This window comes from Ovis canadensis, chromosome 21 (genome assembly GCF_042477335.2).
Source record: "Ovis canadensis isolate MfBH-ARS-UI-01 breed Bighorn chromosome 21, ARS-UI_OviCan_v2, whole genome shotgun sequence".
In the NCBI taxonomy this organism is placed as follows: Eukaryota; Metazoa; Chordata; class Mammalia; order Artiodactyla; family Bovidae; genus Ovis; species Ovis canadensis.
This window is the reverse complement of record NC_091265.1, coordinates 18,012,816-18,037,828: the sequence shown is the minus strand read 5'-3', so window position 1 is coordinate 18,037,828 and position 25,013 is coordinate 18,012,816. Positions and strand designations below refer to the sequence as shown.

The 25,013-nt window shown below is 46.4% G+C and overlaps 1 protein-coding gene across 1 annotated transcript in view; it reads left to right on the top strand.

Annotated features, from left to right (window-relative positions):
- FAT3 (FAT atypical cadherin 3) overlaps positions 1-25,013 on the top strand; it is an 813,871-nt gene that overhangs the window by 555,768 nt on the left and 233,090 nt on the right. The window contains exon 4 of the mRNA XM_069566576.1: positions 7,195-7,256. Coding sequence (XP_069422677.1) covers positions 7,195-7,256 — 62 coding nt within the window. The remainder of the gene's footprint in view (positions 1-7,194; positions 7,257-25,013) is intronic.

Genomic DNA, 25,013 nt, shown 5'->3' with positions numbered 1-25,013 from the left:
GGGGGAGCCTGGTGGGCTGCTGTCCATGGGGTCGCACAGAGTCGGACACGACTGAAGCGACTTAGCAGCACCAGCAGCAGCAGCAGCAAAATCATGTACTCCATCCACTACCGGAAAATAAACACATGAATGCCTCAGCAGATTTTGATGACAGACCTTTTCCATATTTCATGCACTTCACCAGTGTTAGGTAAAAGACCAGGACACCAAAAGAGTGTCTAACAGGGTTTTTAATGGCGAAGCGCTCCCAGGAGGGGTTCCCAGACCCAAACGAGGCAGGTCGAGGAAGTCCGCGCCTGAACCATGTTAGAAGTTTGTTTATATATGCTCGTTGCGAGGGCTGTCCAGGTTAATGGATGGGGGTTTGGATAGGTTGCCAGGTTGCGGCGTCACGGGCTGATAGGTTTTTCTGTGTGGCTGGGGTGGGGCAGCTTTAGCTGGCGAAGTGTGCTGTCATTGGTCCCCTGGGGTCTGGGAGGCTCCTTCCGTTAGGGACTTCCCCACCGGCAGGGGCGGGAAGGGGCGGCCGTTACGGCCCCCGGGGTCCGCCCTTACATTCTGACCCTTTTGATAGGATAAGGGGCACCGTTATCGTTTCTGGCTACTTCCTGCTGAACTGGGCGACGTTGGGGCTGAGGGTCGTGGCTGGATCCCGGTCACCTTTAGGGGGCCTTAGGGTCTCTGGACGGGAGTTTGGAGTATTGTGGCCACCATCAAAATCTGTCCAGTAGCCATCTGGGTCAGGTCCCTGACCCTCTGGAGGATGACTGGAAGGTCCGATGTCTAGGCATGTGAGTAAAATCTATCTGCCAATCCTGTCCCAGCAGGTGTCCCCTCAACTGGTGAGTTTTTTGAGGCGGCCTGAGTCTTCCTTGAGGAGAGGTCTTGGCATAGATTAGGCAGCGATGATGGACTGCCTGAGTGGTAGGTCGGAGATGTAACAGGGAAAAGAGAGGGCTAAGGAAGGTCAAGAGTGTGCAGGGCCCAATGTGTAAAGAGTCATGGATCTGGGTGATAATGGACATTGCCTGCTTTTCAGGTAGGACTAGTTTGTTGTGGAGCGTGATCTATCCCGAGGGGTGTTTGGAAGCGCCCTCCTGTGAGAGGAGGGCTCCATTTCGGCCTTTGAGTAGTTAGGTGTAAGGGAGGTCTTAAGAAATAGTATAGGCAGAGGTCCCTGCTGTAAGGCTATCTGTCGGGCCACCTGGTCAGCCCTATTGTTGCCTAGGGAAACCGTGTCTTGAGTCGTTTGATGTCTTTTGCAGTGTAGGATGCTGCCTGGGTGGGCTGTGAGATGGCCTCCAAGAGTTTGGTGATTAGGGGGGCATTAGAGATGGGTGATCCCTTGGTGGTGAGGAATCTTCTCTCTCTCCAAATAGCTGAATGAGAATGTGCAATCAGAAAGGCATGTTTGGAGTCAGCATAGATGTTACCCCGTTTTCCCATTGCCAGGTGTAAGGCTCTAGTGAGCACTACTAGTTCTGCCTTTTGGGAGGTGGTTCCTGCTGGCAGTGGGCGAGCCTCGAGGATGTCATTGGTGGTCACAACTGCATATGCAGCAGCCTGGTGACCGTTAGGGTCTTGTTTTGAACTGCCATCTATAAATAGCGTGAGGTCTGGGTCTTGTAGTGGAGTAGCAAAAAGGTTTTGGGGTGGTTGGGTGAGTGTTTAGGACCTCTATGCATGAGTGAGTTCCTGTGTCTTTGCCTGAAGGATAGGTTAGAAGCGAAGGGAGAGAAGATAGGAGGTTTAGTTGGGATCTGCGGCCCAAAGTAACCTGGGGTTATCCAGAAAGACTAGGTGGAATTGTTGGAGCTGAAAGTCGCTAAGGTCTGACAGGAATTTGGAAGCCAGGAGGTCAGCCAGGCGGTGTGGTGAGAATATAGTTAGAGGTTGATCTAGAATTAGCCTTTTTGCATCAGCGTATAGAGAAGCTGCTGCCGCCAGGGCATGTAGGCAGGGGAACCATCCCCGGGCGGTGGGGTCTAACTGTTTGGAGATAAATGCCACTGGCAGCATTTCAGGGCCCGCAGGCTGTATGAGGGCTCCAAAGGCTAGGCCCCCTTTTTCATCAGTATACAGGTGATAGGGGAGGTTGGGATTGGGCAGGAAGAGCGGGGAAGAGGACAGCAAAGCTGAGCGGAGGTTGTAGAAAGCCTTTTAGACCTCTGTTTCTGAAGAGAGTTGTCCAATATGGGTGTCTTTTGTGGCTGTGTAGAGGGGTTTAGCCAGTGAAGCATAGTTGGGGACCCAGTGCCGGAAGAATCCTGTTAACCCCAAAAAAGGATAAGATTTGTTTCCCAGTGGAAGGGGGGCAGAGTCTCGGAGAAGGCTGAGTCTGTCAGTAGTCAGAGCTTTAGTTGTTGGGGTAATCTTTAGACCTAGGTAAGTTACAGAGGTCTGGGTGAGTTGGGCTTTTTGTTGAGATGCTCGGTATCTTTTAGAGCTAAGGAAGTTGAGAAGACTAGTGGTATGTATCTGAGAGAGAGCTTGTGAGGGACTGTAGAGCAGAGGTTCATCCACATACTGTAAGAGGACACTACGGGCCAAAGGGCACGTAGCCAGATCCTAGGCCAGAGCCTGGCCAAAAAGAAAAAAATGGGGGCCATCTCGAAACCCCTGGGGGAGGACTGTCCATGTTAGCTGGGAGGATTGTTGGGTTTCTGGGTCAGTCCATGTGAAAGCAAAGAGGAACTGGCAGTCTGGGTGTCAGGGAATAGTGAAAAAGGCATCTTTGAGGTCTATGACAGTAAAGTGAGTCGTACTGCTAGGGATGTCAGAAAGCAAGGTATAGGGATTGGGGACAATCGGATGGGCAGGGATTATGGCCTCATTTATCAGTCGAACGTCCTGGACCAATCGGTAGCCACTAGAAGTTTTCCACACCGGGAGAATGGGGGTTTTGCAGGGCGAGGTCATGGGGATTAGGAGGCTGTGACCTAATGACGGTCTATGATTGGCTTAAGACCACATAGGTGAGTCTGAGAGATGGGGAATTGAGGGTGGCTTGGGAAGCGGGAAGGATCACGTAGTTTGATCAGGATGGGGGTGTGATGGCTTGCTACCAGAGGGATTTCAGTGTCCCAGATGGTAGGGTTCACAATTGGAGCCTCAGGGGAGCAGAGGAGGAGTAGGGGCAAGGTGAGAGATTGGGAAAGTGGGAGATTGGGAAAGTGAGAGAGGTAGGTGAATGGTGGCCCTAAGCTTAGCTAAAATGTCTCGCTCCAGCAGGGGAGTGGGGCATGAAGGGATTATCAGAAAAGAGTGAGTGAACAAGAAGTGGTCAAACTGACAGGGCTGTGGCCCAGTCTGCAAGGGTCGTGAAGATGTGCCGTCTCTACCCACCACCAAGACCTGGGAAGGATACAGAGTGCCCCCGAAGGAGAGAAGGACTGAGTACGTAGCCCCCGTATCTATCAAAAAATTGATAGACTTGCCTGCCACTTGAAGCATTACCCTGGGCTTGGCTTGGGTTATGGGGGTCCCCGAGTCTGGGTGCCATCAATCTTCATCAAAGGAGAGAAGTTCCAAGGCGGGATGTGGGGAGGAAATGTCCTTTTGGGGGCCCAGACCTCGGCCCGGTAAGGTCGGGGTCTGAGTCACCTGGGGACAATCACTCGCCCAATGTCCCAGTTGTTTGCAACAAGGGCATGGCTTTGTTGGGGGCCGGGGGTTTGGGCATTGGCAGGCCCAGTGGCCCTCATGACCGCATTTGAAGCAGGCTCCCGGTGGTGGCTTTTGGGGACCCACCTTTTGTCCCGTAGCTGGCCGCAGGGCTGCCACCAGTGCCTGGGTGTGTTTTTCAAGGAGGTCGGCCTGGAGTTTGGCTTTTTGTTTAAGCCTTGCCTCGTGGCTAGCTTCAGCGTTTTTTTTTTTTTTTTTTTTTTTTCCCGGGCGTTGTAAACCTTAAAGGCCATTTTTACCAGGTCTCGGAGGGGGCTCTGAGGCCCATCCTCAGCCTTGGAGAGCTTTTTTCTGATGTCTGAAGCTGATTGGGATATAAAACGGTTGGCTAGGGTAGTAACCCCCACTGGAGAATCTGGGGCAATCCGGGTATAGGTGGTGAGAGCCTCTGTCAGCCTGTTAAGAAAGGCTGCTGGGTTTTTACTGGGGCCTTGGGTCACTTTATCTAGTTTAAGTAGGTTTATTACTTTAAGGGAGGTGGTCTCTATTTTCTCTAATAGGCATTCTATCATGTATTGAATGTTGGCCTTCCCTCTTTGTCCCTCTTGATAGTCCCAGTCTGGGTCTACGTCTGGAATAGCAGCCGCTCCGGGTGGCCGGGCAGGGTCAGCTGGGTTGGCTAGATGTCTCCGGTCTGCTATCTCCCTTGCTACAGCCCAAATGGCCTTTCTTTCTTCTGGGGTAGTAGTGGACCCCAGGATGACAAATACGTCTTGCCAGGTGAGGGCGTAAGATCGAGCCAGTTGGGTGAAGTTTTTGATGCAGCTGGAAGGGTTGGCCAAGTAGGAGCGTAGCTGCTGTTCGACATGGGCAAGGTCTTGGGGTGAAAAGGGTACCTGGATATGGGTGAGACCCTCCAGGCCGGCCACCTGGCGGAGAGGAAACGGGAGCTGGCAGCAGATTGGGAGCGGTCCGCAACCTTGTGTGTGAGCTGACTGGTGAGTCAGAAAGGGGGCGCATGGAGAAAGGGGTGGATGTTGAGGTGGAGCTGTGGGATAGGCAAGAGGCGTAGTCATGGAAGAGTTGGGCTGTGGGAACAGTGAAGGGGAGACGATAAGGGGGGAAGGGGTGGATGGAGAGACGGAGCCAAGGACACGGCGGGAGGCATAGTTGCAGAAGAGTTGGGCTGTGAGAATGGTGGGGGAGGAGACGATGTGGAGGGAGCGGGTGAGGGCGATAGAGGGGAGGTTGGTGTGGGGGGTTTGGTGAGGCAAGGCATGAAGGAAAGGGGTGGATATAGAGATGGCCTTGTTACAGGAGGGCTAGGCTATGAGGACGATGGGGGAGGGGAGGACATGGAGGGAGCGGGTGAGGGCGACAGAGGGGAGGTTGATGAAGTAGCAGGGGCTGGAGTGTAGGGTGGGGGGCCGCTAGGTCTTCTGGAGGCACTGTGAGGGCAGAAGTTTCTGCCTCAGGTGTCTCTGGCTGGGCCGCTGACGGCCTCCCTGGTGATGCAGGGCCAGAGAGAGCCATGGTTAGGAGAATTTCAGAAGGGGAACAGTGGGTACGTAGGGTGGGACGGGAGCGCAACAGCCAGAAAGCCTGTACGTAGGGCACCTCAGACCATTTTCCCGGCTTCCGGCAGTAATTATCTAAGTCACGGACGATGTCAAATAGAAAGTTCTGGTTGGTGGCCATTGTGAGCCATTATCTAAAGAATATTGGGGCCATGCCTCAGAACAAAGGAAGGTTGAGCTCCGGAGATATGTAGAGTTCTGAGGCTGGCGAGTAAACATCCTAGTGGTGTAGACCAGGGCCGGTCGGACTTGGAGGCAGCCGCCCCCTTGGCAAATATGAAATGAAGGTCCTGGACCAATCGTTAGTGGGGCTGGGAGTAGTCCCATCAGGTGTCCTCGAACGGGCTGCCAACCCAGCGAGAAGGCCGCTCAGCCAATGCACGTCTCCAAATTGACAGGCTGCGAGGAATAGCAAGCCTGGTTTGCAGAGGAGGGGTCTGGATGCCGCCGCGATTTACCAGAACCGGACACCCTAGGCATAATCGCAACAGGAGCAACAACCCCCAGAGCCCGACCAGTGGAACTTACCCCGTATCCTGCCAGACGGTTGAATGGTCCCGGAGGGGTGACGGGGTGACCTGGTCCGGTGCGGGCCAGACCCGGGGGGACCGCAAATCCTACTCGTCTCTGGATGGGCCCTCTACTCGGGCCCCACATTGGGTGCCAAATGTTAGGTAAAAGACCAGGACACCAAAAGAGTGTCTAACAGGCTTTTTAATGGCGAAGCGCTCCCAGGCGGGGTTCCCAGACCCAAACGAGGCAGGTCGAGGAAGTCCGTGCCCGGACCATGTGAGAAGTTTGTTTATATATGCTCATTGCGAGGGATGGCCAGGTTAATGGATGGGGATTTGGATAGGTTGCCGGGTTGCGGCGTCACGGGCTGATAGGTTTTTCTATGAGTCTGGGGCCGGGCAGCTTTAGCTGGCGAAGTGTGCTGTCATCATTGGTCCCCTGGGGTCTGGGAGGCTCCTTCCATTAGGGACTTCCCCCGCCGGCGGGGGAGGGAAGGGGCAGCCCGTTATGGCCCCCTGGGCCCAGCCTTACAGCCAGCACTGAGAGTGAGCTTTTCACTTCTCTCATTGATCAGCATAGGTCAGTAGCCCAATTAGAGGGTTTATTTTCAGGGACAGTGTGGAATCAAGAAATGGAATGTAAATTTGACCTCCTAATTGCCATTTAAGAATAATCATGATAAAATCTGCAAAAGACAAATTGGATGGCCTTGAAAGTTTTGTCTTCTCCTTCCCTTTTATTTGTCTCTCTGCTCAAAGGGACGATTAATTTATGAGAAATGCCATTCATAGGAGAGAATGTTATTTCCAGTGCAGAACTTATTTTGTGTAAAGATTAAAACAAATAAAGAGATAAAGCTACAGCATGAGATATTTCATATATTAGATATTAAAGAAATAAAAAACTTGTTTTGTGTAAAGATTTAAATAAAGCAAAGTGATAAAGCTATAGCATAAGATCTTTCATATATGAGTAAATTTGAAATAATTATGTGTATAAGTAATCACTGCAAAAATAACCTTCTTTGTCAGTATAACCAAAATATTATATAAGCGTAAAGAAGTTAAATAAGAAAGTTCTGTTTCACAGCCTGAATCTAATCAGCAATCTATTAATTGTTCAAGAACTCTAAAATCTTCAGTGAGGTTTCTATGGCAGAATTTCAGTCATATATGCAAATAAATTATTGAAATTCCTCATTACCAGAAAAACAGTTCTTCTATAGTGAGGTTCCACATGCCCAAAGTAGTCAAAATACCTCAACAGTGGAAAGCAGAACCCAGAAACAAATTTTTCGGGTTTTCTTTGTCAGTTTCATTTTGTTCAGAGTAATTCTGAAACCGTCTGACTGTCGCTGAGGACTGGTGAGTTATACTGTTCCCCCTGGCTTTTGCTTTTCCTTTAACTGGACTTGCTTCTCACACTCAGTAAGGTGCTTGCCCCAGATATTTACAAGTCAAATATTCTCATTTCTACACAGGTCTGATTACAACAACTTCAAGGAAATTGGATCGAGAACAGCAGGCAGAACATTTTCTGGAGGTAAGCGCATAGAGGGGGCCGATATTCATTAAAACTGACTTTCCCTCAACTACTTTAACCTTCCCCGTGAACTGGAGCTTGAATGTGTGTGAACAGTGGGTTGCAAAATGAAGCTATTTCTCTTGGGCTGATTGGTTCTAAAGCTGGAGATTTCTGGTGCCTTCCTGTGAAGGCACTCCAGGTGTGCCGAGAGTGGATAGTGGGACCTTTGCCCTTCCTGGAAAGCAAGAAGATGTATCGACATCTCTGCCTTGACTTTGGGCCCCTTTGTCAATAATCAGAGAAGAAAGTTCAGGAGCAGAGCCTTGTAAGCCATCGTGGCCTCAGAGGTAAAAAGAGGGAGAGCGCGCCGAAGTGCAGCAGTTAGTGTGAAGCATGCCCTTTGTGAAGAAGGGCACTGCCAGGCTCCTCATTTCTTTTCTTGGGAGAGGCCGAGGAAGGGAAAGCTGGCTGATGCACAGCCAGAGAGGACTCTTTCTGAAACCATAAAGTGTGCTCCTATAATTCATTAAGACAGAAGCAGCAATATAAACTGTAAGAGCATTATTTCTGGAGAAAAAAACACACAAAAACATAAGGCAAGGGATGAGAAAATAGATATGAAAGAGCTCTTGGAACATTCTTTCCATACATATCAAGTTTCTTTATTGGGAAGCTTGAAGCCTGGGTAATATGTATGATGCTGTGATTTAAGTGTGACAGTCTCAATACTGAGCGGATGATGATGCTTAGAAGGTAGAGCTGTTATATTGTGTCCTTGCTGCTAAAATGATCTGTCAGTCCCAGGAACCACTCACTGGGATCCACCATCCTGTATACACACATACACACACACACACCTCACATCTCTTCTGATAGTCTCCTTTAAGTCAGTTCTCCAGTAATGATTTATTTAAAGAACACTGGGCTAGGAATCAGTGCCTTGGGTCCTAGGACTTCCCTGCCATGATTAGCTTGGAGCCTTAGAAGCCATTCAGCTGCCCTGGACCTCAGTTTCCCCTACTGTGAAATGTGGCAAGTAACTGCTACTCCGTATACCTCAAAGGATCGTTATTAGGATCAAACCTGACCTTTTATATCAAAGTATTTTTAAAACTCTTACAGCATTACACCTAATAAAAGATTATTATTATTATGCAGCACTATGATAACCCTTTTAAAACATTGCTATCATCACATAAAGTTAAAAGACTCCAGGCTGCCAAAAAATAATTATTGTAATTCTTTTTTCAAAATCATCCTAATGGGCTCCAGTATGTACCTGGTCCAGAATTAAAATAGCTTTGCCAGAATAATAGCCTTTATATTATATTCATGGCCTTCTTTCCTCTGTAGCAGAGGCCAGGCCTCCTGGAGGGGCTGGGTTCTCAGATAGTTGAACCTATTACTTCCCAGCAGGGAAGAGGGATGGTGTCTCATTAGCTGGGAAATCTGCTGAGATCACTTGCTGCCTTGTCCCTGGAAAGGTGGTGTCCTGGGGGTGTGTGAGGTGGTGCAGAGTGTGACTCTAGAGAAAAGAGGCAAAGGTGTTTTCCAGGCATTCGAATTCACTCCCAAAGGAATCCTTAATTTCCCATCCTTTACATACTTACATGAATACTGACCCAACACTTTGGGCCTTTGGATAACAAGTTAAAATTGTTGTGGTTTTAATTATTATCATATGGTGTCACAATGCCCGACCTTTCCTAAAGATTCAGCTCCATCTGCACACTCCAGGACAGACAGAGCTCCAGGGCAGAAGGAGCCAGAGGCAGCAGCTCTGCACTGAGCCGTTTCTCCAGGGCTGAGCTGCGTACCAGGGATACAGAATGCGTGGTGAGGATGGGCAAGCAGGCAGCCGATGAATGAATGCTGTCCCTGGAGACACAAGCTCTCTGGGCCGCTCAAATAGGCTCCATAGCAGTGCCTGTAAACGCGGAGCAGGTAGGCAACACGCAGTGGAGCGACTGGGAGGGCCTCTTTGAGGAGGTGACGTTTGGTGACAGGAAGCCAGGCTTCTGTAGGAGACACAGAACCAAGCCAGTGTGACTGAGGGTGTAAAGTTAGAAGGCTGTAGAGGCGGTAGGAAAGCAAGCTGGAAAACACAAACAGGGCTGTGGTAAGGATTCTGAACTTCCTCCCAAGTTTGGTGGCAAGCCATGAAACAGGGAGAGGGGGTGGGGCATGATAGGATTGGCAGACGGAGGGATGATGGGGTGTCCTGCGGGAAGGGGCTGGGCCAGGGCCTTCGTAGCTGGCAGACTGGGGAAGGGGGTTCTTTCAGAAGGACCCAGGTGAGAGATGATGGGGACTTGGATGAAGGTCTCATACACAGTGGTTCTAGCCAACTAAGAGCATATGGCTTTTCTGAAGTTCCCAGGGTAGAATTTGAATACCTGCAGGTCATCAGGCTTATGCTAATTTGCCCTCCAGCTCTGCCCACTTACCAGTATTCCCCATCAGAGGTGCTCTTCAGTAAACGCTCTTCCAGAGGTTTCTAAAAACCGCTTGAGTACCTGTCTCCGTCTGTCTGTCTCTCTCTCATCCTCTTCTTTCTCTCTCTCTCACACACATAACACTCTTCCTTTCACTTCCTAAATTATAAAATTCTTACTCACATTGTTTTTTTCTGTATAATATTTCTGTGACCATTTGAATGTCATTTCTTTCTTTGTTCTGATTGGATCATGGAAAGAATATTGCTTTAATTCAGCCCTGTAAGAAAAATGAATAAAATAATATCATTCAGAGTGCAGAAGAGAGTTTTGTAACTGCCAATACATTGTGTGAGTTTTAAGTCCGGCCTATAGGTAATTAACCTCCTAGAAAGCCTTCAATTGCCAAGATAACCCTATGCTCCTCTTTAAACTCATATTAACCTTGTGGCTCTGTTTCATCTTTCTCCTCTCCAATCAAGTGAATTGGACTCTTCTTGAAAGGCTTCGTTTAGAAGCTGACTTGGGAGATACACTTCTGAATAGGTAACCAGAAGGACATTAATGATTTGTTTATAGTGTGCTGGCCCTATTGTGGAAGGCGCTTTAATTGTATACTGCTGGTACGATGCCTGTACTTGAATTTCAGATATTTAGCTTGACTGTGTATACACTGTAGGGCTTCCCAGATGGTGCTAGCGATAAAGAACCTGCCTGTCAATGCAAGAGACTCCGGTTCAATCTCAGGGTCTGAAAGATCCCCTGGAGAAGGAAATGGCAACCCACACCAGTAGTCTTGCCTGCAGAATCCCATGGACAGAGGAGCCTGGCAGGCTACAGTTGTCCACAAAGAGTTGGACATGACTGAAGCGACTAGCATGCATGCACACACGCTGCAAGGGTTTTGGAGTTCATACAACATTTGCCTTAAATCTGTGACTATAAGAAGGGATTGTCATTATCAGAATCGAAGAGACTTGCTAAAGAAACAAGAGCAGCAGAGGACTATAGGAAAGTTCACAAGTACAGCTTAAACTACTCCAGTGAGTTCTAAGTTTTACCTCTTGCCTAATCAGGAAATATGTGAAAATATTGACGTGATGTTTTCTCCCTACCATGAAATGCAAAAATCTGGAAATTTCAGCTCATTTATTCACAGTCATATACATCCCTCATAGCCAGTTATGACTGCAATGGAGGTAGAAGGCTAATTCCAGCAAATAGATGCACAAAGTTGAAAATGATGCCTAAACTAAACTGTGAATTAACGTTTTAGCTTAATGGCTGTGACTTTAGCCTTGATTACCTCATTATCAAAAAGGCAGCTGCGAAGTAAAGAAATACATTAATTCTTTCTTATAATTACTTGTATAGATTTTTTCTTTACCTACCGTATTTAATCTCTTTATAGGCATGAAACTTGATTTATCAAGATAGTGAATTGAAATGGTGTGGAAAAGCATGGGTGATCCATTCAGCCAGTCCTGAGATTATTGTGGAGACTGCTCACAGAGCCTAGACAGGCTGTCACACTCTCTGAATCCCCTTTCCTTCATCTGTTAAGTGGGAATGATGCTTTCTACCATCAGTTCAGTTCAATTCAGTCACTCAGTCGTGTCCAACTCTTTGTGACCCCAAGGACTGCACCATGCCAGGTCTCCCTGTCCATCACCAACACCCAGAGCTTACTGAAACTCATGTCCATTGAGTCAGTGATGCTATCCAACCATCTCATCCTCTGTCATCCCCTTCTCCCGCCTTCAGTCTTTCCCAGCATCAGGCCTTTTCTGATGAGTCAGTTCTTTGCATCAGGTGGCCAAAGTATTGGAGCTTCCACTTAAGCATCAGTCCTTCCAATGAATATTCAGGACTGATTTCCTTTAGGATGGACTGGTTGGATCTCCTTCCAGTCCAAGGGACTCTCAAGAGTCTTCTCCAACACCACAATACGAAAGCATCAGTTCTTCAGTGTTCAGCCTTCTTTATGGTCCAACTCTCATACATGGCTACTGGAAAAACCAGAGCTTTGACTAGATGGACCTTTGTCAGCAAAGTGATGTCTCTGCTTTTTAATATGCTGTCTAGGTTTGTCATAGCTTTTCTTCCTATTAAAAAAGCAAGAATTTTTAAATTTCATGACTGCAGTCATCATCCACAGTGATTTTAAAGTCCCCAAAGTAAAGTCTGTCACTGTTTCCATTGTTTCCCCATCTCTTTGCTATGAAATGATGGGAGTCCAGATGCCATGATCTTCATATTTAGAATATTGAGTTTTAAAGCAGCTTTTTCACTCTCCTCTTTCACTTTTATCAAGAGACTCTTTAGTTCTTCTTTACTTTCTACCATTAAGGTGGTATCATCTGCATATCTGAGATTATTGATATTTCTCCCGGCAATCTTGATTCCAGCTTGTGCTTCATCCAGTCTGGCATTTTGCATGATGTACTCTGCATATAAGTTAAATAAGCAGGGTGACAATATACAGCCTTGATGTACCACTCCATTGTTCCATATCCGGTTCTAACTGTTCCTTCTTGACCTGCATACAGATTTCTCAGGAGGCAGGTCAGGTGGTCTGGTATTCCCATCTCCTGAAGAATTTTCCAGTTTGTCATGATCCACACAGCCAGAGGCTTTGGCATAGTCAATAAAGCAGAAGTAGATGTTATTCTGGAATTCTCTTGCTTTTTCCATGATCCAGCAGATGTTGGCAATTTGATCTCTGGCTCCTCTGCCTTTTCTAAAACCAGCCTGAACATCTGGAAGTTCTCGGTTTCTAACATAGGGTTGGTGTAAAGAGCATATAAAGTTGCATCACCGACTCGATGGACATGAGTTTGAGCAAACTCCGGGAGTCAGTAATGGACTGGGAAGCCTAGCATGCTGCAGTTCATTGGGTCACAAAGAGTCAGACGTGACTGAATGACTAAACAGCCAAGTTCATCCTGCTCCCTCCATGATAGGGCAGAGAATCATGGGATAACACGTGGTTGGGGCAAGGAATGATGACTTTATTTGGAAAGCCAGCAGAGATAAGAGGATGGTAGACTAGTGTCCCAAAGATCCATTTTACCCCAGTTAGAATTCAGGTTTCTTTTGTATTGTATGGAGTAGGGATATGGTTGGTTGCTGGTTGCTGCAAACCTGGTTTCAGAATCCTTGGTTTTTGTTGCTGTCCACATAGGTCAGGTCACAAGTTCCTGTAATCTTCCAACAAGGCAAATATTATTCTCTGTTCTGAAAATTTATCTCTATGTGAATGGGAAAGGGTTATACTCTTAAAGGTCAGAGCCTTTGGAATGGGCTGTCCTATCTATTTGAAGCTGTAGGCAACATTCTTAACTTATAAGAAGAGCAACGGAATACAGAGGTTAAAGTAAAAGAAACAACTCTCATATGGAGTCAGATTTGTTTTTCCAAATTAAAGAATGACAAATGAAAGGTACCAAAGATGATATCTGTTAGACAGTGTATTCCAGGAACACTGGAGTATGGGGGTCGATGTTGTTGGCGCCAGTCGACTGTCTTATTTGTCTTCCTGTGCAGAGCATCTAGTTCAGTACCTGAGAACCATGGGACTCCCAATAAAGGGTCTGTGAATGAGTGATTACTCTAAGAGATCGCACAGGTGGGTATCAGCACCAGGGAAAGTGCATAGGCTTTCAGACAGAAGGGACAGGGTATTCTGCCTCTCTCCATCTGCTTTGCCAAATTAAATTAACTCTGATCCTCCATTTTGTCATCTATAAAATGTGTATACCAAGTTGCTTCAGTCGTGTCCAACTCTGCAACCATAGGGACTGTAGCCCACCAGACTCCTCTGTCCATGGGATTCTCCAGACAAGAACACTGGAGTGGGTTGCCATGTCCTCCTCCAGGGGATCTTCCCAACCTAGGGGTCTAAGCTGGGTTTCCTGAATTGCAGGCATATTATTTACCATTTGAGCCCCCAGGAAAGCCCGTAAAATGGGGACACAATTTAAAAAATAACTTTTGGCTGCTTTGGATCTTTGGTGCTGTGTGCAGGCTTTATCTAGTTACGGCGAGTGGAGGCTAATTTCTAGTTGTGGAGGATGGGCTTCTCATCGCAGCGACTTCTCTTGTTGTGGAGCACAGTCTCTAGAGAGCATGGGCCTAAGTAGTCGTGGTGCACAGGTTCAGTTGCTCCGTAGCATGTGGAATCTTCCCAGACCAGGGATCAGACCAGTGTTCCGTGCATGGGTAGGCAGATTCAGAACCGCTGGACCACCAGGGAAGCTGGTGTACAGATACTTTAAACCACTGTTGGCCCCTCCCTCTCCCCTTGCCTGCTCTCCTTGTCCTCGGTAAATGCTTTGTCAGTTCCCTGTCTTTTTTTAGTGCTGGTTGCAGTATTTGAATAGCTTATAGCAGTTGATTATTCTTAAAAGATATATCTATTTAAATAATCCTATTGTCCTGGCCTAATTATGTGTGAATCTTTATCTCAATTGCTAAAAGAGTGTGACTTTGCCTCTCTTTTGATCTTGAAATGCTCCTCTGTTCAGGGGTGGATGGCTCTGATAAAAGTCTCCGGAAGAGCACAGAGAGAGTATTTTATTTGCAAATGAAAAAGATGACAAGGCCCAGTAACCAGTATAAAGACAGAGGGTGAGAAATTGCATTGTCTGTGTGGGTATATCTTGCAGAAGCTCAGAGAAGGTGGTGAGATTTTATAGCGCAGTCGGTATAAATAACAGAACATATTATGGAGGAATATGCTAGATCTATAGGAATGTAAATTATTTAGTATCTGTCTCTTTAGCATACTCATCCATCGTCCTTGGTACGCTGCATCTCCTGTGACTATTTTTTCTTCCTGTCTGAAATTCTCATCCTTTTTTATAGTTGTATTTTCTGAGGGGAAAAAAAAATATTGCTCTTCCGTACGTTTTTATAACATTTCCTCTTGCCTTGGGATGCAAATTGATTTCTTTAGTGAGTGTACATCCTCAGTGGTTTCTTCCTTTGGTAAGCAGCTGCTTTTGAGATGACGGTAATTTCTGGTGGCGAAGAGTTGCAGGTCTATTTCAACCCATTAAGCCGTCCATATTTTGATAACTTAACTCCTAGTGAAATGGCCATTTGTCTCATTCGGCTCTTTGCCACCCTCAGAAAACTTTGCAGGAAGTACCTGTAGGCCATTCAAAAAGCTGTGTGTCTGTGCACACAGACAGCGCCTGCAGCAGGCGTGGGCCTCTGAAGGAGAGTTGGTTGTGACTTGTTTTCCAGAACTCCCAAAAGAGCCCTGGAACCCTCTCTTCCCGTTCTTTAACTTCTAGACCTGTGCCTTCACTAGTCTTAGTTGCTCTCTGTATTTATCAACTACAGTGAAGTTAATGTAAACTCAAGTCCATGTTTTCTTCCTTTCTTAAATGCTTGTTCTGAGCCTGGTATTGGGCTAGCACCAAGGTGCTGTTACTGGAGTTAGCATGTTTTTCCCGCTGGATGCTTGTTTCTTTCACGCTGATCAGCCTTTCACGCTGATCTCTGTTAGAGATTACACCGCCAATCGTTCGTGAACGACTACAATTAGCTTCTGTCTTGGAGTCGAGGGGCTGTGTTTCATTCGTGTCATCCCAACTGCTTCTCTCCTGTTTAGAAACTGAGATGCAGAAAGTGAGACCTGGAAAAGAGCAGAGAGATCCAAGGTCACACAGTCACTTCGTAGTGATGTCCAGCATAGGTCTTCCGCACTCTGCAGGACATACACAGCCCTGCACATCCATCAGTGTGTTAAAGTATGGCAAATCAGATCATCCTTCCCCCACTCTCGTTTCATAACAGATTTACCCAACAGTCAGCTCAGTGCCCCCCTCAAGGACCAGGGTACAGATGTCAGGGAAGAGGAGGTTTTCCGTTATACTCTTCAGTCATCTTTTCACCAGCCCCTCCGCTGCTTGCTCCTCAGAGCGGCAGGCCCCGCATTGGACAGGGCTCACTCTGTCACTGGCCCTGCCCGCAGCTCCAGGACAGAGTCCATCTGAGAGGATGCTTTGCCCCTGTGGTGAGTGCTGCTCGGACTCCAGCTGAAGAGTGACTGTACGCCCACTGTTTTGGACCAAATCATAACCCCTTGCAATTCTTAGGTTGGGGGCTTCCCTGGTGGTGCAGTGGTTGAGACTCCACGCTTCCAAAGCAGGGGACTCCAGTTTGAACCCTGGTCAGGGAACTAAGATCCCACGTGCCACACAATGTGGCCCAAGGATAAAAATGAATAAATAAATGTTAAGAAGGTGTGAAGGGGAGAGCCAAAAGAATAACTTAAAAAAAAAAGATTCGTATGTTGAGGCCTGAATCCACACTACCTCAGAACATGACTGTTTGGAGTCTCTGAAGAAGTAATTACAGTGAATTGAGGCCTTTGGGGTGAGCCCTAATCCAGTGTGACAGATGTCTCGACAAGAAGAGGACATTTGGACACAGACGCAGCCACAGGAAAGACCATGGGAAGACGGAAACTGACCAGCAAGCCAAGGAGAGAGGCCTCAGAAGGAGCCACGGCTGACTCCTTCCCCGCAGACTCCAGAAGCCGAGTGGCCCTAGAACTGAGCTCCTCTGCTGAGGTTACCATCAACCTCTATCCAAATCTTCATCTCCTCTCTTTTCCTGAACCTGTTCCCCACATCACTGAGGAGTATCACAGAAAAGGGCACTACAGCTATATTCCAGCCCCTGTGCACTTTTTCAAAAGTCATTTTTATTTATTAATCTTTTGTTTGATTTTGGTTGGGCTGGGTTTTCATTGCTGGACGTGGACTTTCTCTAGCTGCGGCAAGTGGGCATCACGCCGCGGCGGCTGCTCCTGGTGCAGGGCACAGGCTGCAGGGTAAGAGGCCTTTAAGGTGAGCAGGCGGTTCTGCCTTGTGGGTACACAGGCTCAGTACCTGTGGGTGCACGGGCTTAGTTACCCTGCGGCATGTGGGATCTTCCCGGACCGGGGATCAACCTATGTTCCCTGTGCGGGCAGGTGGATTCTTAACCACTAGACTATCAGGGAAGCCCCACTGTATGCTTCTGAAGAAAAAGGCTTTTGTGTTCGTCTCCCAGGCCTCCCTTGGGTCTCCAAAGACTGGTTCAATAGTTAATAATTAGGAAATGTGAAGATGCACAATGGAAACAGAGATGGTTGATGATGCTCGAAACTTCACCTCGCTGCCAGCCAATCCGAGGACTGTGCACCAGCTGACTACACATCCTGCAGCCCCCTCCCTCACACCGCCCTTAAACTTTCTTCCCTGAAATCCATCAAAGGTTCCCATGTCTTCTGAGCATGAGCTGCCCATTCCCCTTGCTTGGTGCCCTGCAGTAAAGGCTGTACTTTCCTTCAACGCCGCCCACTGTGTCAGGTAGATTGGCTTTACCGTGCAAGGACGAGCAGGCCCAAGGCTGGGTTGGTAACACTCCTAGCCTCTGGAACCGTGAGAAAATAAATTTCTGTTGTTCAAGACACCCAGCCTGTAGTCTTTTGTACTGGCAGCCCTCGTAACTAATACAGCAGCCAGCCTTCACTCACAGCACGTTTCTCCCCCACCCCTTCTCTTCTCACACCACCACCTCACAAGGCTGTGTACATGCGTTGGATACCAAGGGACCAGGGCAACTATGCTTACGGCTTCCGTCTAACATGAGTATCTCCACACTCCTCGCTCCGCAGTACAAGGCAGGGATTCCCCCGAGTTACAGCTCCTCACTGAAGGCCCTTCCTGCTCCCGAGGCTCAAGCACATGCCCTTCTGACTGCCTGCTTCCCACACTCTCCTCAGGAAGGGTTTCCAGTCCTTCTTTCCCAGAAATCATATCCCTTTACCCACAGGAGTTACTCTCATTCAGAAACAAACCCTTCCTCATCAGCTGTGTTGCGGACTGTAGCCCACCAGGCTCCTCTGTCCATGGGATTTCCCAGGCAAGAATACTGGAGTGGGTGGCCATTTCCTACTCCAGAGAATCTTTCCAACCCAGGGATCGAACCCAAGTCTCCTGCATTCCAGATGGATTCTTTACCACTGAGCCACCTGAGAAGCCCGTTGCACATCAGTAGATTTTCCTAAATTGCTGTCATTCCTATGTCTTAAGCAGTGCCCTGGCAGGCCAGGCAGGGATGGCCTTGGGCACTCCAGTCCAGTTAAAAAGCAGTATTGGTGGTGGTGGTGCTTGTGTCTGTGTGTGCACACACATGTGTATGAGGTAAGAGCAAGACTGATGTTCCGGTTCCTGCAGAGACGTCCAGCTCCCTGTGGCTCCTTAAGAACCATGTCTAATGAAAACCCCCCAGCAATGTGAATTGCTGGTGGACTGCTCTATTTTCCCAGTTGACTAAAGAGTAAATATTGAATCAGACACACAAGCATATTTTTCGAAGCAAATATTAATTCTAAGATAGTTTGTTCAAAACAGAGTTTCCGAGATGTCCATAGGGCTGGGAAAGTAATTCAGAGGAGTGGTATTGTGAGCTGGTGGGGCTGGAAGGGTGGATCTTACGTGCCCCCGACACTCAGCCAGCGGCAGCTGTGGGAGCAGGCCATTTCATCAGAAAGTCTTATTTTTAACAAAATCAAATTTATAGGCCAAATCTCCCCATATTAAATTTGACACCTCCATTTTTTAATACTTTGTAAGCCACTGAGCCCCTGTTTGGCAACATTTGATATAAAAAAGATTTCTTTCCTTACTTGCCTCATAATATGTAATCCTCTCACAAAGGAAGTAATTCACATGGATTGTAGACTGCAATTAATCTCTTGTCATCTCTTCACCTCACATTTTTTCACAATGTGCCCCTTTGGACCCATTAAAAAAAAAAATGAGCTCAGGGCTGAGTTTTAAGAGAGCCTGTTGAGGTTGAAAAGGATAGCACGTAAGGAGCTGGGTTGGCAGCCCACTCCAGTATCCTTGCCTGGAGTGTCCCCTGGACAAGGGAGCCTGGTGGGCCACAGTTCATGGGGTCGCAGTCAGACACGACTGAAGCGACCTAGCACGCACACATACATGTGTGGAGCTGGTTAGGATCTTGGCTGAGAGTGTTCTTCTCACTTGGCTTCCATCTGAACTGAGGGCGGGAGGGCTGCCGTGGGTCCTTGAATGACAGAGTTGCTTGGGCGTCACGTCTGCTGTGTCCCTGTCAGCTCTGTCTCTCAGCCTTGCTCCTCTGAGCCCCTGGTCAGCATGCAAGTTCATGGTCAGAAGACAACCTTGTATATATGCTCGGAGAGTTGTCTGAAAGCACTCTTTGATTCCATGAATTGTTCTTATTGTTTCGTCACTAAGTCATGTCTGACTCTGCCACCTGATGGACTGTAGCCCACCAGGCTCTTCTGCCCCTGGGATTTCCCAGGCAAGAATACTGGAGCGGGTTGCCATTTCCTACCCTAGAGGATCTTCCTGACCCAGGGATCGAACTTGAGTCTCTTTTGTTGGTGGGCAGACTCTGTACTGCTAAGCCACGAGGGAAGCCTCGATTCCATAAATGACAACCTCTAATTTACCTGTTTGCGAAATGCTGCATTTATTTCCTCTTAAATCTGAACGCTGATTAGTAGAGCCACAGTGAATGAGACCTGTCCCCTGTACCTGGGGAGCCCTTCCGGCCAGTGGCTCTGGAGATGAGGGGGCTTCTGCGCTCTGCTCTGTGCTCTGCGGGCAGCTGATGGCTCCAGGCGGTTACAGCTTGTTGAGCCAGCACTCAAGTTTCAGGGAGCTGAGAATCTGCCTTTGTTTTTCTGTGGAGTGATGTCCTGCTGCTTCCTTCAAGCCTCCGGGGCAAGCCTATGGCGGGGGTCCTCTCAGCAGGTGCCAGCTCTCACCCCACAAGGCTGGCATCACACAAATGGCTTCTCCCTTTTCAGAGAAGAGGTTCGAATCTCCCTGCACGGCTCTGAACAATCATGAGAGCTCCCAACTGTACAGCCTGGCAGCCCAGACTGGCTTCTCCATAGCGCAGAAATGGTATATTGACCCTCTGCCCTTGGCTTTCCCAGCTAATTTTCCCTCTTCTCCCACCGTGTTGGGTTTTCTAATTTATTTGTGCAACACACTCAGTGAGCTACAGAATGATCCATGCAGTCTGATTTCATCGGGGCCGTTCAGAAACCATCCACACTTGTACCTAACACCATGTATGACCCAGTTGAGCACTGTAAGTCTGTGAGAAAATAAAAAATAGAATGGCAACAGGTTCAGAACTTGAGATTTTAACTCAAGTACCTCTGTGAATAAAAAGGAAAACTACTTTGGCTTGCCTTCTGCGTGCTGCAGAGAGCTTTATTCAAATGAGCTGTTGTTTCAGGACCTCTCAAGTGCCTCACTTTCATGGCAAATCAGGGGCTACCAACCTCATCTATTTTGCAGCAGGACTGGCTTAGTGAGATGCTGAGAGGGTTGCCAGCAGGACACAGAGGATTGTAAGGGAGAGAAGTCAGGAGAGTCTCAGGTTTCAGAGCCAAGGAAAATAGGTCTGTATGTCCCGGCAAATATAGTTCCTTTAAAATTGAGAAAACCTGTAGTAACTTTGGTTGTTTCACATTTTGGAAATGTATTTTAGGCAATTATTTAATCTTATTTACTGGGAAATAAACACATCCACATGTATGGATGTGAGAGTTGGACTATAAAGAAAGCTGAGCGCCGAAGAATTGATGCTTTTGAACTGTGGTGTTGGAAAAGACTCTTGAGAGTCCCTTGGACTGCAAGGAGATCCAACCCGTCCATCATAAAGGAGATCAGTCCTGAATGTTCACTGGAAGGACTGATGTTGAAGCTGAAACTCCAATACTTTGGCCACCTGATGCGAAGAGCTGACTCATTTGAGAAGACCCTGATGCTGGGAAAGATTGAAGGTCAGGGGAGAAGGGGATGACAGAGGATGAGATGGTTGGATGGCATTACCGACTCAATGGACATGGGTTTGGGCAGACTCCAGGAGTTGGTGATGGACAGGGAGGCCTGGCGTGCCGCAGTCAACGGGGTTGCAAATAGTCAGACACGACTAAGCAACTGAACTGGAACTGGAATCATGTGAAACAAATTTAGACAAATTCAAAGCACAGCATTTGGAAGCAGACAAGCCTAGGCACGCACTAGCTGTATAACCTTCCTTAGTCTACCTAGTCTGAGTTTCCCGTAAAGTTGGGATAGCAATAATTCTCTTTTGCGTAGGATTTTGTGAGGATTCGCCTAGTGCCTGTGCATGGTACGTATAAAGTGTCCGCCGTATGATTAGAAGCTTAAAATTTTTCTCTGTTGACTCCTGAAGCTGTCTTTTTGTGGCAGAATTCAGAATACTTAGTGCATTATATTAGGCACTGTATTTATAGTTTGGCCCATGGTTGTTGCATGTATTTGCAGTACTTTAGTAAGATAGCATCTATAAGTGTACCTAGGTCCTGGCATACGGTATGCACTCAAAAGAGCACTAATTTCTTCCTTTTCTGAAGATGAGCCCGGAGTTTCAGAGATTTATCATCTTCCTTTTGCTAACATCCACTAAGTGGACTATGACCATCTAAGTTGCAGCAGCCCATTCTCCCAAGATAGGCAGAATAAGGAGTCAACCATGGATCTGGCCTGGTTATGAAGAAGGTTCCAGGGCTCTGATGGAGGATCTGTGGTCCCCCTGACTTTCTAAGTCAGAATCTGAGCTGGAGACAGAGGCATCCCAGCTCAAATGGTGGAGCTATACCTTTCCCAACAATCCAGGGACTCAATAATTATATTCTTGAGACTAGCCTGGGACAGATGGCTAATTTCTCCAAGTTAACCATCTCTAGGCCTACCCAGTCTCATCACTAACTCCCAAGTTTTCTCCAGAATTATAACTACTTTAATGCCTCAAATTATGTTTGATTGTTAATGCAATGTATTTAAGACTTAAACACATAGTAGGATTTTTTTTTTTCTGTTTCATTCGGATGTCAGCACCTCAGTTGTATGGAAATAGTAAACTGATTGTGAATAATCAAAAGATTCTTAGTGGATGGAGGTCATCCACAGCATACCTAATACCCAGCGACAGATACCTTAACTCGGATGTCAGCACCTCAGTTGTATGGAAATAATAAACTGATTGTGAATAATCAAAAGATTCTTAGTGGATGGAGGTCATCCACAGCATACCTAATACCCAGCGACAGATACCTTAACTCACAGTTCCTTACGGTCAGTGGTTTCAAGCTCTGCCTGTCCTTCAGGCAGTCTCAGATCTGTTAGCAAGCTGCAGGATGGGCTTCCCCCAGAGATTAAACAATGCCCCCTTCCCAGCCCTCTCTTTGGTGAAGGCCAGCGGTGGGATGGGGGCCAGAACTGAGGAGTGCTCCTCTTTATACTCCCAGCACCTGGGATGATACCTGGCACACCATGGGCATACACTGAACGCTGGTTAAACTTTAGGTTTAGAGCTCCAGGTAATCCACAAACCAGACAATCCGTATTCCCCAGGCTGCTGTGATCTGTACTGCCAGAAACCCACAAAAAGTAGGTGCCTAAGCAAAAGGTTGGCATGATCCCTGTGATGCTAGCTGACCTTCAGAAAGGGGAAAGGCTTCACCCCACTGCACTCCAGTCAGTACAGAGGCCTCTTGCAAACCCCAGTGTATGTTTGGAGCCTAAAAGCAGTTCCTAAATCACATTTCTCTCCCTGAAATCTATCATCCTCAGGAGGTCGTAAATACATAATTCAGAAGGAAGATTGTAGATTTTTCATGAGGTACCCTGTTATAACTCTTGGCACGCCACTATACATTTTTAAAGATGCTGATAAATCTTAAAATTGGACATGGGGCTCAGTTCCATGCTAAGGTATACTTTGCTAATATGTAGCTGAGATAGCTTGGGATACTATTTCAAATAAAATAGGAAAAGCTCATTTTTAAAAAAAATGTATAAGTACTCATTAATAGCCCTCTTAAGAAGCTTCACAAAGACATTTTTAAACTAAGAAACAAATGCCCATGGGTCAGGAGCCTCTGACCAATCAAACTCCATGTTCTAAAAAAGCAGAATGTCTTCCAACTTTTTCCATTTAGAGGGGACTTGATTTTCTCTTGTGTTGTTCTTTTTTTTTTTTTGAAGGGAATAACTTAACATTTATTAATTTCTTATGAAACCATGTAAGTACAATATCTGAAAAACATCCCTATGACTGAAGTGTACCATACCAACATAAAGGTGCATGTAAGTGTTTAGCTTGATGAATTTTTTTGCTCTTCATTTTTTATTTATTTATTTTATTTTACAATACTGTATTGGTTTTGTCATACATTGACATGAATCCGCCGCATGTTGGTCTTAAATTGAGTATTTTATAAGCAACTTTGGGTATCACAAAGATACCAAATGACTAAATTTTTTCTCTTTACATTGTGGGGGCATCCTCTTTGCCATTGTTAATAAATTTGGCTAAGTCTCACCTTTACATGGGGCTTCCCAGGTGGCACTAATGGTGAAGAACCCACTTGCCAATGCAGGAGACATAAGAGACACAGGTTCAATCCCTGGGTCGGGAAGATCCCCTGGAGAGGGGCATGGCAACCCACGCCAGTATTCTTGCCTACAGAATCCCATGGACAGAAGAGTTTGGCAGGCTACATACAGTCCATGGGTCAGAAAGAGTCAGACACAACTGATGCGACTTAGCAAGCACACACGCACCTTTACGCGCTCCATCATTACCATCCAAAGGCCTTGGACCCCTTCTCATTAGATGAGGAGGTCAAAAAGGCTGCAGTTAAATTTAAAGCACATGGTAACATTGCCAGCAGGGAGACAGGGCTATGGCAGACAGACCTGTGGTGTCTAGGGAGTAGAGATGTGCTTGCAGCTAAAGAACACAAGGGGGGTTTTATTTAGCATTTTGACAATAGGAGACCTTGTTCTCTCTGTCAGTGGGAGCTGGACATGCTCCACTTCGAGATGAAGAATTACAGATCTCTCTGTGCAAGGCTATGACAGACCCATGATATGTGCTTTGATACATGCATAAAACCATTTACGCATCTTCAGAAATGATGCTTCCAGGAGCAACTCATTTAAAAGTTCCTGTCATATCACAAGGACATCCATATGTAGGAAAGAATGAAATCAGTTTCTTATGATCTAAAGCATGTATCTGTATACTTCAATGAAAGGGAGAAAATTCAGGTTTATTTTCAAAACTCTTCTTTTAGAAATTACTTAGTGCCTATGGTAAGCTTTTTTTTTTTTAATACAGTTATTTCTAATTACAGAATAGGTAAAAAAAATGTAACTATGATGCACAGGAAACATAATATGATATAAAATGTATTTGTTGTTTTAAAAAAGAGATAAAGCAAAAAAAGAAGAAAAATATAATATTCACAATTTCCCAATGAAATGATGATTACGTTTTACATTTTGGAATATAAACTGTAAGAACCTTTATTTTGCATTTATGTGTATAAGTTCATAAATGACATATAATCCAATTTATCAAAGAGATTGAAATCATGCTATAGGTATAATTTTGGAACCTCCTTTTTGCATTTATCAGTTTACTATGGGAAACTTTTTACATTAAAACATTCAGATTCAATATGGCCCTTTGTTGGGGGTTGCATACATGACAATCTGTGTTAGGGTTTTTAATGATCTTAAGAAGGGGACCATCCATCACTTATTCTGGAAGAGTGTAATGGATACAGCCTAGACTCCCAGCTCTCCTATTCACACTTTTGTAGTGTTGGTTTGGTGCCTGCTTGAGAGCAGTCTCTTTCTTAACCTCTTTCCTGCAGATCGACTGAAAACAAGACCCTGGACATAATCAGATATCACTTAACAGATTGTTTCAGGCACTTGACCAGACTACATGCAAATACAAGCAAAATGAATTCCCTTGGATGGAGTAATGAAACCCTTCCCTCACTGTTTGAAAAAAGAAGTATAAAGTGTAAGAAAGTGTTTATATCAGTATCTCTAAAGCACTTGAAAAAAAATACTGCATATTTATTCATGTAATTTGATAAATTATATCAGAAACTTGAACATGTAACCTAAATAGGTAACATTAGACTTCTGAATATTTTACCCACAAATATGAACTATCCTCATCTCTTCCACTATAGATTAATGTTCTCCTTTATAACATTTTCTCAGTGAAAGCAAAATGGCATATCATTGGCAGCTTTTCACAAAAGTGCCAATAAATCCCACAGAATTACAAAATTTCAATGCTAAGTAGTACCTTAAATATTGTCTGTTAGATGATGAGGGCTTCCTAGGTGGCTCAGTGGTAACGAACCTGCCTGCCAGTGTGAGAGATGCAGGTTCAATCACTGAGTTGGGAGGATCCCCTGGAGAAGGAAATGACAACC